The sequence below is a fragment of the Desmodus rotundus genome, chromosome X (assembly GCF_022682495.2).
Source record: "Desmodus rotundus isolate HL8 chromosome X, HLdesRot8A.1, whole genome shotgun sequence".
In the NCBI taxonomy this organism is placed as follows: domain Eukaryota; kingdom Metazoa; phylum Chordata; class Mammalia; order Chiroptera; family Phyllostomidae; genus Desmodus; species Desmodus rotundus.
This window is the reverse complement of record NC_071400.1, coordinates 21,883,974-21,896,031: the sequence shown is the minus strand read 5'-3', so window position 1 is coordinate 21,896,031 and position 12,058 is coordinate 21,883,974. Positions and strand designations below refer to the sequence as shown.

The following is a 12,058-nucleotide window of genomic DNA, read 5'->3' as shown; positions in this document are numbered from 1 at the left end:
AAATGAGGAGAGGCTTAGGAACCTCCAGGACAACTTTAAAACATTCCAACATCTGAATCACAGGGGTGCCAGAAGGAGAAGAGGAAGAGCAAGAAATTGAAAACTTGTTTGAAAACATAATGAAGGAGAACTTCCCCAATCTGGCTAAGGAAATAGACTTCCAGGAAGTCCATGAGGATCAGAGAGTCCCAAACAAGTTGAACCCAAGGAAGAACACACCAAGGCACATCATAATTACATTACCCAAGATGAAAGATAAGGAGAGAATCTTAAAAGCAGCAGGAGAAAAGCAGACAGTTACCTACAAAGCAGTTCCCATAAGACTATCAGCTGATTTCTCAAAAGAATCCTTGCAGGCAAGAAGGTGCTGGAAAGAAGTATTCAAAGTCATAAAGACAAGGACCTACATCCAAGATGACTCTATCCAGCAAAGCTATCATTTAGAATGGAAGGGCAGGTAAAATACTTCCTAGATAAGGTCAAGTTAAAGGAGTTCATCATCACCAAGCCCTTATTGTAAGAAATATTAACGGGACTTATCTAAGAAAAAGAAGATCATAACTATGAACAGTAAAATGACAACAAACAACTATCAACAACTGAACCTAAAACAAAAACAAACTAAGCAAATAACTAGAACAGGAATAGAATCACAGAAATGGAGACCACATGGAGGATTATCAGTGAGGAAGGGGAGGGGGGAGAATGGGGAAAAAGGTATGGGGAATAAGCAGCATAAATGGTAGGTACAAAATAGACAGGGGGAGGTTAAGAATAGTAAGGAAATGGAGAAGCCAAAGAACTTATATGTATGACCCATGGACATAAGGGAAGGAATGCTGGTGGGAGGAGTGGTGCAGGATGGAAGGGAATAAAGGGGAGAAGAAAAATGGGACAACTGTAATAGCATAATCAATAAAAATATACTTTAAAAAATAAATAATTTAAACCCGGAGGACAGAGACACAGTTATATTATTCCAGTGTAAGGCTTTCGGGGCAGAAATTGCAGATCAAGAGAGCAAGGAAGTTTGGGAGTATTGGCAAAAATATCGGTTCAAGTGATAGGAAAGGGGCTCATCACTGGATACAGAAAAAAGTAACGATAGAAATAGGCTAATGGATGGGGAGAAAACGCAGGAGTCCAGGAAGTAGTGTTCTCTGTAAGGTAACAATAGGTACGAAAAGAGTTACATGAGTGAAAGTGTTAGAAGGATATGAAAAGTTAGCAAAGAATGTAAAATTGATGTTCAATAAATGTGAGGAAGTCAGCTGGTGATAAGCAGATGACAGAGAAGAGAATGGGTAGAGGGTGGATCTGCAAGATACCTTGAGCCTCAAAGGAAGAGTTCTATACATGATAGTGGAGAAGCAGTGGCTCCGAAAGTGGCATTAGAGAACTAGAATACTGATGTGCTCTTGAAGACCTGAGGGGTGTGTAGAGTAGCCTCTACGGCAGAGGATCACATTATCCATTGGGGAAAGCAGAAGCAAAAAAGCTATTCCACAGAGAGGCTGAGGAAATAGTGCAGTTTGCTTCCTAAAGAAGTTGTCAGAAAGTTTGAGAAGTGGTAAGACTGAGCCAAGAGGCAAACCCACAGTTCCAACAGATTCTATGTTAGTTTTTTCTTGGCTTGCTCATATATATGGAATTACTAACTTTTCTTATCTGCTATTACTTACTGCGTGCAGTCTTTCCACAAGTTTTTGATCACCAAGACAATTTTTAGTGTCAAACCAAGAATCAAAATCCTGTGTAGGGGTGAAAATTCTGCAGTAAGTACACAGTTTTGTTTTCTAAACAAACTCAATATTCTATAAATTCTTATACAATTGACATAACAATAATTCATTTTAAAAGCACTTTCAAAATATACTAAGTGTGATGGCCCATGTTATTTACTTCTAAAAATAGGTAAAATACTGGAGTAGTTAACAAAATGTGAAGCCCATTATACAGGAACTCAGTCAGCAATTTTTCCTTAAAACCCTTTTATTAGGCTTCCCCATACCTTAGTAGCATTATATCCAGTAGGACTATGAATACAGACTCAAAAACAATGGCAATGAAAATCTTAAATAATAAAAAACCAAACAAAAAACAAAATATGGTATACAAACCAATAGATAGCTGAACTTGGTACTTTTATGATCAATTAATATCAGTAATGAGGAAAATCAAGCTCCGAAGTCCTTAAATCATTCAATTCATAATCTTGTGTTGATAAAAAACAATATAAATCACATATTTACAAGATGTATTGTTTTCAAATCACATACTGAGCTCTTTAGCACTCACCAAATGTTAATCCTGCAGTAACCAAAGATCATTTTAAAGACTCCATCTGTCAAACCAGTCTGCATAAAGCCTTCCAAATTAATTAATTGTGGATGCAGTGCTCTGAAGTTAGTCTATCTCGTAAGTTGTGGTAGCAATGTGATATAAACAAAGTTTAACAGGCAGGATAATCTCAAAGGAAAACCACATTATTTCTCTGAATATTCCCACTTGAAAAAGAATGTACTTAAGAGCTCTTTTCTGAGAAAACCAAAACACACAGATAATCACAAATGAAAAAGAATTATAAATTCCTTTAAAAAAAGATTTTATTTATTTTTAGAGAGAGAGGAAGGGAGAGAAATAGAGAGGAAGAGAAATATCAATGTACGAGAGAAACATCAACTGGCTACCTCTCCAATGCACACGCCCTGACTGGAAATCGAACTAGCGACCTTTCAGTTTGCAGGCCGGCACTCAACCCACTGAGCCACACCAGCCAGGGCAGAATTATAAATTTCCATCTACATTCTATGCTTTGAAAACATGTACCTGTGAACATAAGAAAATTATACTTAAAACATATGACTTAAACTTACATCTGCAGAATTAAAGACATCAGGCAATAAAAAGTTGAGTAATGCCCAGAGTTCATGCAGGTTATTCTGCAAAGGTGTTCCAGTTAGGAGCAAGCGGTTAGTCGATCTGAATTCACGAACAATCTCTGAAAGCTAGAAAAATAGTAGTTATGTTAACATTGGTCTAGTTACTAGAATACTCAACATTCAGGTCTTTATTCAACCAAGACATTTTTTTAATAAAAAAAAACTTGAACATTTTTCTATGGAAAAATATCCTAATTTAGGTGACATTGCCGCAGTAAAGCAAAACTGAACAAAATATTCTAGGCATTTCTACACTTTCAAGAATGTAGATCATAATCATACCTGAGACCTTTCCCCGACTTTAAAAAATTTATTTTCTTCATTCTGGGTGCACAGAAGCAGTGGAATTCAGGCTAGTCACTTTACACAATAATATCTTCTTCACCCTGTCAACCATGTCATGCCTAGACAAGTTCTAACTTGACAGTCACAAATTTTAAGCACCAGAGTTGAACCTGATTTCCCTGGTATCTTGGATTACCTTTCAAAGTATATGACCGCAAAAATGAAAGCACAAAAAGTATAAAAGAACAGTAATCCTATCAATAAAAATACACATTTTTATAATGCTCTCAAATAAACAATTATTCTCTTACACGTATTCTTTTATTGGGCATTAGTTCTAATTTGAAATTACTATGATCCATCTGATGGTTTAGTTCCAGTTCTTTCCCTGTTTCCCGCAAAGTAGCCCAGTAACCTAAAGAGAGGTCCATCATAATAATTGACGCTTTTCCAAGTGTCAATGGAGTTGAATGGCAAGAAATGTATTATTCAATGTTAACACCATACTCTAATTCACGCAAGTCAGATAATTCCAGGAAATGATTTTTTTCCTAATCCGTATGAATATATGAGTACTCCTCAATAAAAATAAATCAATGCAAATGACATTTGCACACCAACTATTACCAAAATATCAAAATACTGTTGCAGAACAGAGTTCAGCTGCAACAGATATAGCAAATAAACTCCCAATTCTCATTATATTAAAAACTGTGCTCTATTTGCATTTATCTTGTATTCAATAATTTAAACTTTAAAACCATTTTAAAAACTGATTTTCATTCATATCCCATGAATAAAATAACAATCTTCCATCAGTTTTTTTTTTTATTTTGAATACAGAGAAGCAAACAAACAAATATAATAGTTAAAAGAAAAACTCAATAAATATATTGAGAACTGGCTTACCTTAGATTTTTCATTCTTTATTCTGTGAGCCTCATCAATGACTAGGTAACGCCAATGAAACTTTTTAAATACAGATTTTTCTTTAATGACCACCTCATAAGAAGTAACACAAACATCCCACTCTCCAGGCATCATTTCATCACGAATAAAAGCAGCCTAACGCAAAATAACATTCCTTATATTAGAGCATGCTGACAAGATTATCACAGAATTAATGCATGAAGATTAAGAATTCTATGAAACCCTGGTAATCATCTGGACTCACGCATTTTAGATAGGAAAACTGAGGCACCGAGTGTCAATTATTGAGATGACACACTAATATATTCATCAACAAAAGAGAAGCAAAGGTTTCCCTTAAACAGTTACAGTATATTCAATGAACTGGGGAATTTCGTATCACCAAAAGATGACTAAATTATCAAGCTTTCTTTTCATATCACAAAGGGTCCAAAAGGACATGGGCAAAGTAACTGCTTTCTGAATGCCATATTCTTAGCAAGATCTAAGTATTACCAACATGATACAGTTTCAACAAACAGAAAGAACTCAATATACATGAGTGATTTCAACCTTTTGAGATCTCTTGTATGTTCCTTTCTTTCTAGCAGGGACAAGTCATATACTTTGTTAAGGGCTCATAAAAGTCTATTCATGTTTATGTGAACTTCCTGATGTTATGAGGCTATGAATGTGATTTTTATAAAGGGAACTTACTCTATCTAGTAACGAGAATATTTGAAACCGTAAGACTATTTAAAACTATTTTTAAATCTTCACAGACAGTGGCCAACATGGTAGCCAAATTGACTGAGCATTTTTAACTTGTATAAAAACTGAATTCTAAATGTTGTGGATCAAAATAAAACCACAGAAGTTAACAGAGAGCAGCAATATCTATTTGAGGAGAGGCTGATTAGTGTTATAAATCTGAAAGTGCAGTACATGAACAAAATTAACTGTTCACTGCAAAGTCTTTACTTCATAAATTCACAGTTATATACCAACACATTTTTAACTCATTCAACAAATATTCATTAAGTGTCCACTATGTATAAAAGGATTGCCTGGACTGAAGTGGAGGAAAAGAAAAATAAAAGCCTTTGTAGAGATCTCAGTTGCACCCTGGGAAGTGATATTGAATAATTAAGACATTAGGGAATTGGAGACAAAAAATAAAGGAAACCAGGGTGCCAGATCCCCTTCAGTCCTGCAAACACCTAATCCTTGTTTGATTTTGTGAAACATTCAGTTTAATGGTTCCTTCTACAGCCTACTAGATTGTCACATGGCTAATTTAAACAAGAGCCCAGAGTTTCTTATATTATCTAAGAATGAACGCATACACATATTTTCCTACTCAAAGACCAAAGCTGAAAGCTGTGTCTATGCATAAACACAAGACACCAGGTTCTCTGTACAAATAGAAAAGGTTCTATTCATGTGTGTGTACACGCATGTGTGCATGTATACAAGTCAAAGTCAAAAGTCAAAAAGTTTAACATAAAACCTTAAGTCATGCAAATTTACACATTTCTGGTGTCAAAATAGCACAAATTATAGTTGTTCATAAGATATACTGTCAATAAAATAACTTTTTAAATAAAAAGTAACCTAAAAGTGAAACTCAAACATGCTACTTAAAAGTAAATGCAACAAAAGAAAAAAGCAAACAAAATATAACCAGAGACATTGAAATTAAGAACATTGTAACAATAGGCAGAGGGGAGTGGGGAGGGGATAGTGGGGAGAGGGGTCTATAGGAGCTACTATAAAGGACACAAGGACAAAATCAAGGGGGAGGGTAGAGATGGGGGAGGGAGGTGGGACTGGGTGAGATGGAGGGATGGGGAGAAAATGCAGACCACTGTAACTGAATAAAAATTTAAAAATTAATTTAAAATAAATAAATATTTTTTAAAAAGTAAATGCAGATAAGCACAATAATGGATTGTCTGTTGTTAATACATAACACATCCACCACATAGGAGTGTTGTGAGAATGAAATTAATATATAAAAAGCACTAAAACAGAGCATAACTTAGAGTAAGCACAAATTAAGTGTTGTTTAGTAGTAGTAGTCAATTTAAATGGCTTGTGGCAAAAGCATGGAACTTAACCTCAGAAATAATGTTATTCTTGATTGCCTTTTTAAACCTGTTTCTCACTTACTCTGGCATCCTTGTCTCCAATGAAACAAATAACACGGAGAGATGGGACCCATCGTTTAAATTCGTTCATCCAGTTGTGTAAAGTAGACTTTGGAACTAAAACCATGTGAGGTCCAGGAATGTTTCGGTAATGTTTCAGGTAACCAAGCAGAGCAATCGTTTGTAAAGTCTTACCAAGACCCTGCATTATCATCACAACGAAAAAAATCCATAAACATTTTTATTTAGTGAAACATTTTGTTAGTAACAACATTATAAAAGATATTTTGTCAACTATCTCACATAGGGAAAACTTAAAAGACCCTGTTTTTCTAAAGTGAATAACCATCCCAATTCAATAATTCCTGTGAGCACAAAAAAAGAAAAAAAAGAACTTACAATTAGAAAGTTGCTCAACAAAGCAACTCTCTATTTAGGAGACTTTTACTCCTAAAAAAGCAAGCAATTTATTGTACTATGTAACTTTTTCTACTAGTTGCAAAATTAAGAATTTTGAGTATGTATTTCACAAACATACATTTCTTTTACCAGCCTTAGATGCTAGTCTTTCTTTCCTATTGTCCCAACACTACAGCAAGGACATGAAATATTCAGACTATGCATTTCAAGGGGCATGTGGCTCTGTATGAGTATCTCACTCCCTTGAAAAACTAAAAAACCATAAAAGAACAGAATGTAACAGAACTCTGAAACCATAAAGGACATTAGAGATTATCCAGTCCAGTGGACTTTTAAAAACAATATAGTATTTACCACCCATGAACTCACCATCAAACCCGTGGGAAAGGGAACAAAGTCTTATGCTGCATGGCCTTTTAAAACAATTTCTAGCTTTATCTCCATGCAAAGTATAGTAGTTTCTTTTATAAACCTAAACTGAAAGCTATTTTTATAGGGTTTATCCTGATATTTGCGTTTTATGTATATTACACATCAAAAGCTTAAAATATTTATACTCCTTAACCAAGTAACTCCACTTCTAGGAATCCTATGAAAATAATTTGAGAAGCACAGAATAACTAAATTACAAGGGTTCTCATAATAGTATTATTATATGCCACACACACACATACACACAATATATCAACTGATCCAAATGACCAGCAATAAGGGGGGAGGTGAATAAAATGATGGTACCTCCCTAGGATTATTATGCAGTAACTGACAATTATTTCTTAAAAGCGTTTAAAGTATGTGGAAAATATGTATGAAAGTGAAAAAAGCAAAATACCCAACTATATATACAGTATGATCTTAATGATGCAAAAGAAATATATCTGAAGGAAAAGACTAAAAAGAAATATACCCAAGTGTTAAATGAGGTTTATTTTAGGTAGCAGAATTATAACTTACTCTTAACATTTTTCTTGTTTTTTCCCCCAATTTTTCTCTACTCTTTAAAGTATCTTTCCCTTTTTAGTAATTAAGTCGTATCTTGTGTCAGCATACATTCAATATGAAGACTCTTTAGAGTCCTGATGTTTAGACAGGCTGTAGCCAACAGTAGTAACATAAATGAGCCTCACTGGGTCATACAGATCTGGAACTCCCCCTTGCCCTCTCTCGAATCCCATCTTATTCATTTGGTCATAAAATACCAATCTAAGCCTTCAGATACTCCCGATAGGCTGAATTAGCATCTTAAATAACCTTACTTTTTCTCTTTGATCATTTTATTTGTGTAATTTCTAGGCTTACTTCCTGACCCCCCCCCCCCACCCCGGCACTCAACTGTCAAGACTCAACACTGTTCCGTACTGTTTTTTCTTTATTCTATCTGTTCACTTTCTGGTTGCTCACACACAGAGGCATTTACACTCATTCATGCATGCATTCATTTGTTTACTGTTTGTTTTATTCATTCATTTAGTGTTTGGTTTATACATACTGCCTCATTTCCAAAAGGATTTCAGGTAGCCTACAATGAAACCCCATTTCAGGAGGCCTATGATGAAAATATGGTTCAAAAATTAATGGTAAAACAGAAATAAAGTGGGATCAAGGAAAGTAACACTAATAGGATAAGGCACAAAGGACTCAGTAAGCAGATCATTAAGTTAACACAGCCCTGACTGGTGTGGCTCAGTGGATTGAGTGCCAGCCTGCAAACCAAAGGGTCACTAGTTCGATTCCCAGTCAGGGCACATTGCCTGGGATTCAGTCCAAGTCCCCAGTAGGGGGCACATGAGAGGCAACCACACTTTGATGCTTCTCTCCCTCTCTTTCTCCCTCCCTTCCCCTCTGTCAAGAAAGAAAGGAAAGAAAGGAAAGAAAGAAAAAGTAAGTAAATAAATAAATAAATAAATAAATAAAGTTAACACAAATGCTCCATTTTGGCATTCATTTTGGCTCTGAGCTTCCTCCAAGCCAAAGTGCAAACAAAAACAAAACTACAAGGGTTTTTTTATATATACCATTTGAGGAAATTCCAGCAAGAATTTTGTGGCTCGCCCTGGCCAGTGTGGCTCAGCTGGTTGGAACATTGTCCTGTAGAAAGGTCATTGGTTCAATTCCTGGTCAGGACACATGCCTAGGTTGCAGGTTTGATCCCCAGTCGGGGTACATCTGAGAAGGCAACTAATCAATGTTTCTCTTTCACATCGATGTTCTCTCTCTCTCTCCTTCTCTCTCTCTGTGCCTCTCTGCCCCCCTCTCTCCCCCCTCCCTCCCTTCTTCTCTCTATAAAACAAATGAAAAATGTCCTTGAGTGAGGATAAAAGAAAAGAATTTTGTGGCCACTGAAAGTGTATGTTCTACAGGTTACTTAAAGAAATAATTCTAGATTTTACAAATGCCTTTTATGTTACAATGACTAAGTAAAATTAACCTCCAGGCCTCAGAGGGGCAGTTCGGCTCAGTTATGTAAAATTTACAAAACACTTATCGATAACTGAGAATGTGTTTTTGGCTACCAACTCCTTACCATTTCATCAGCCAAAATACCATTGACTCCATTTTCATACAAAGAAATCAACCAGTTCAGTCCTCGAATCTGGTAATCTCTCAGTGGACCTCCCTTCACATCTGAAAAAAAAAAATCAATGTCAATGATGTCTCATACTTCCATTAATATAATCAAGTAAACTTTTTCTAAAACCAAACTGAAAAAAACACCGACGCAATGAAGTACTCACATGAAGGTGACACCTCAAATCTCACACACACATTAGACGTCTTCCGAATCTCTGAGAGTAGCTCTTCATCTTCCTCTTGTTCTGTGCGTCTGTGGCGGTAGCTAAGATGAAAAAAGAAACACCTTCATATTCAACCCAAATGCTAAAGTGCCAATTAAGTCACTATACATTGCCAATATCTTTTATGTAAAAAAAAATAAAATGAGTTATCTAAGGTCTTGCACAGAAGTTTGTAGAATCAGGCTACGTTTTTACTGATTAACTGCTAGTAAGAAAAAATATTATTGCCTACAAGACATATTTGCACTAACAATAACCTTATTTTTTGAACATAAAATTATACTTAATATATGATGAGAGAAAGAGTGTATGAGGAGAGGGAGAAGGAGAGACAGGAGGAAGAGAGAGGGAAGAAAGAGAGGTGCCAACATACTCTCCAGCAGAAATTAAGCTCTGCTTGTCATCTTTCTTTATTCGAGGGCGTCCCAATTTCATATTTAGAGGAGACGTTGGAGATTTCTGTGTTGAAGGTTGAACGAAATGTGCAAAGAGTTCTGTCTGCTTCAGTAAAAATTCAAATCTCTTTGCTCGGTCTGCTTTCTAGATCACAAAACAAAATAAAAAGTAATGATTTTCTTTTTCATTCGTTCAAAGTTATTTAACAAACCTTATATTGTGCTTAATTTGTACTATGTTGTAAGCTTTAAATATACTAACCCATTTAATTTTCCTAATAAACCTATAAGATAGGTCCTCGTATTGTCCCCATTTTACAGAAGATAAAACTGAGGTGCAAGGAGAGTAAATAACTTGGCTCAACCTCCCACAGCTAGTAGGTACCCAAATCAAATAGTTTGAATAAAACCAAAATGACCTGCCAGACTCAATAAATACCCCAATAAGTAGGACCCTGCTTAAAGAGTTGGGATCAAAAAGTAAATCCCTCTTACCAAACCACAACAATTTTCTTTTCCTAAACAGTTAACAAAATTAAGTATCACAATATATAAGGTACCACAGATATAGAAATATAAATTAACTATGATATATACATACATCATAAACTGAACTCTCAAGAATTTTCAAGCTGCATTTAGAAATAATTGAAATCTTAGAATACAGTATCATCGTGTCTCAAAATATTTTCAATGTTACGTCCAACAGTGTAATACACATGTATTTCTTCAATTATAGTGATCTAGAAAATTACATTTTATGTTAATAGTATACAAAGTTTTTCTGCAAAGTGAGCAGGAATTTGGAGGAAAGCACACACACGTGAAATAGTATGTTAACCACTGGAAATTGGTATGTATTATAATTCCTCAATAAATTGTAAAAGGTCATATAAATTGTACCACATAAATATAATAAAATTTTTTCACTAAAAAAAATCTTAAAAGACCAAAAGATATATTTACTCCATTCTAGATAAAGAAATGAGTTTTTTTATTCACAGAGTAGAGGATATTTGATTGCTAATGAAGGATGTGTAATTAATGACACCAGAAACTTACAGGAATTTATTAACATAAATTCAAGAATTAGACAAATATATTCAGACCAGCAGCTGGAAGGAGGCCAAAACCTTTTCATTTTATGTTATCGTCACTGGAATGCTGTTTTTAGAGTTGTTAAAACATTAACTATCTACGTTAGATGTGGCCTTAAACATTAAGGCATGGAGTTTTGTGAAATCACTACAAACAACCAAAAAATACACTTTATCTCTATTTATTTTTATATTACCACAAAAAAAACCCTCGACAAAAAAACTATATCCCCACTACTTGTTTATTTTTCTTTTGAATTGACCAAATTCACTGGTCTTAAAATATTCCCAAGCATAAAAATCTACACTTAAATTCAATCTAAAATATGGATTTTACGGACTAAAAATTAAATGATTAAATGTATAGCAAAGCAGTAGATGGGCATAACTAAAATTATACTTAAACATGTAGTATTTTCATGCACCGGGCACATATCCTTCCCTCCAGAAAACGCGTTACCATATTACGTTTCACAATGTGTATGTAGCATTCACACATACAAAGCAAGGAAAGAGGGAGAAAAACATCAGTTAGCTTCATGACTTGCTTTCTTTCAGCCATAGTGATATCGTCACAGGTATTTCACTTAGTAGATAAAGTACTTCCACTAGCACAAAACACCTTATCCTGGAGTAAAGAGCACCAAACAAAAATGAAGAGATGTGGCTTCTAGTCCCAACTATTCCATATAACTTCTCAGCTTTTTTATTTCCTCATCTGAAAATGAGGAGACTCATTTATTCAACCAAAAAAACCCTATTACAATATTAAACTACTTTCTAATTCTAAAATTTATAATTCTGTATTCATTATCTATACACATGTATTTTTTAATCTTTCACATCTCCTCTATAAAAATCAACTACAATATTCACTATCCTACCCAAGAATATATTTACCATTTTCTCTTCATATTCTGGGTCCATTTCCTTTTCAGATTTAGAAGCTTTAGCAGCAAGTTTGAGTTGAAATGGAGAAACGCTTTTCTAGAATTTCAAAGAAAACCAATCATAAATTGCAAAGCAAGGTCTTAAAAGTGGTCAACATTCTCATGTAAAAGAAGT

General features: G+C 34.7%; 1 protein-coding gene across 9 annotated transcripts in view; it reads right to left on the bottom strand.

Annotated features, from left to right (window-relative positions):
* SMARCA1 (SNF2 related chromatin remodeling ATPase 1) overlaps window positions 1–12,058 on the bottom strand; it is an 82,116-nt gene that overhangs the window by 64,668 nt on the left and 5,390 nt on the right. For 8 of the 9 annotated variants that reach the window (XM_053917445.2, XM_071220248.1, XM_053917442.2 and 5 more), the window contains exons 2-9: window positions 11,894–11,980; window positions 9,875–10,041; window positions 9,442–9,542; window positions 9,231–9,331; window positions 6,309–6,488; window positions 4,137–4,292; window positions 2,877–3,008; window positions 1,683–1,751 (exon numbers count right to left, since the gene is read on the bottom strand). In XM_053917445.2, coding sequence (XP_053773420.1) covers window positions 1,683–1,751; window positions 2,877–3,008; window positions 4,137–4,292; window positions 6,309–6,488; window positions 9,231–9,331; window positions 9,442–9,542; window positions 9,875–10,041; window positions 11,894–11,980 — 993 coding nt within the window. The remainder of the gene's footprint in view (window positions 1–1,682; window positions 1,752–2,876; window positions 3,009–4,136; window positions 4,293–6,308; window positions 6,489–9,230; window positions 9,332–9,441; window positions 9,543–9,874; window positions 10,042–11,893; window positions 11,981–12,058) is intronic. The other variant, XM_053917446.2, reaches the window with a different exon arrangement.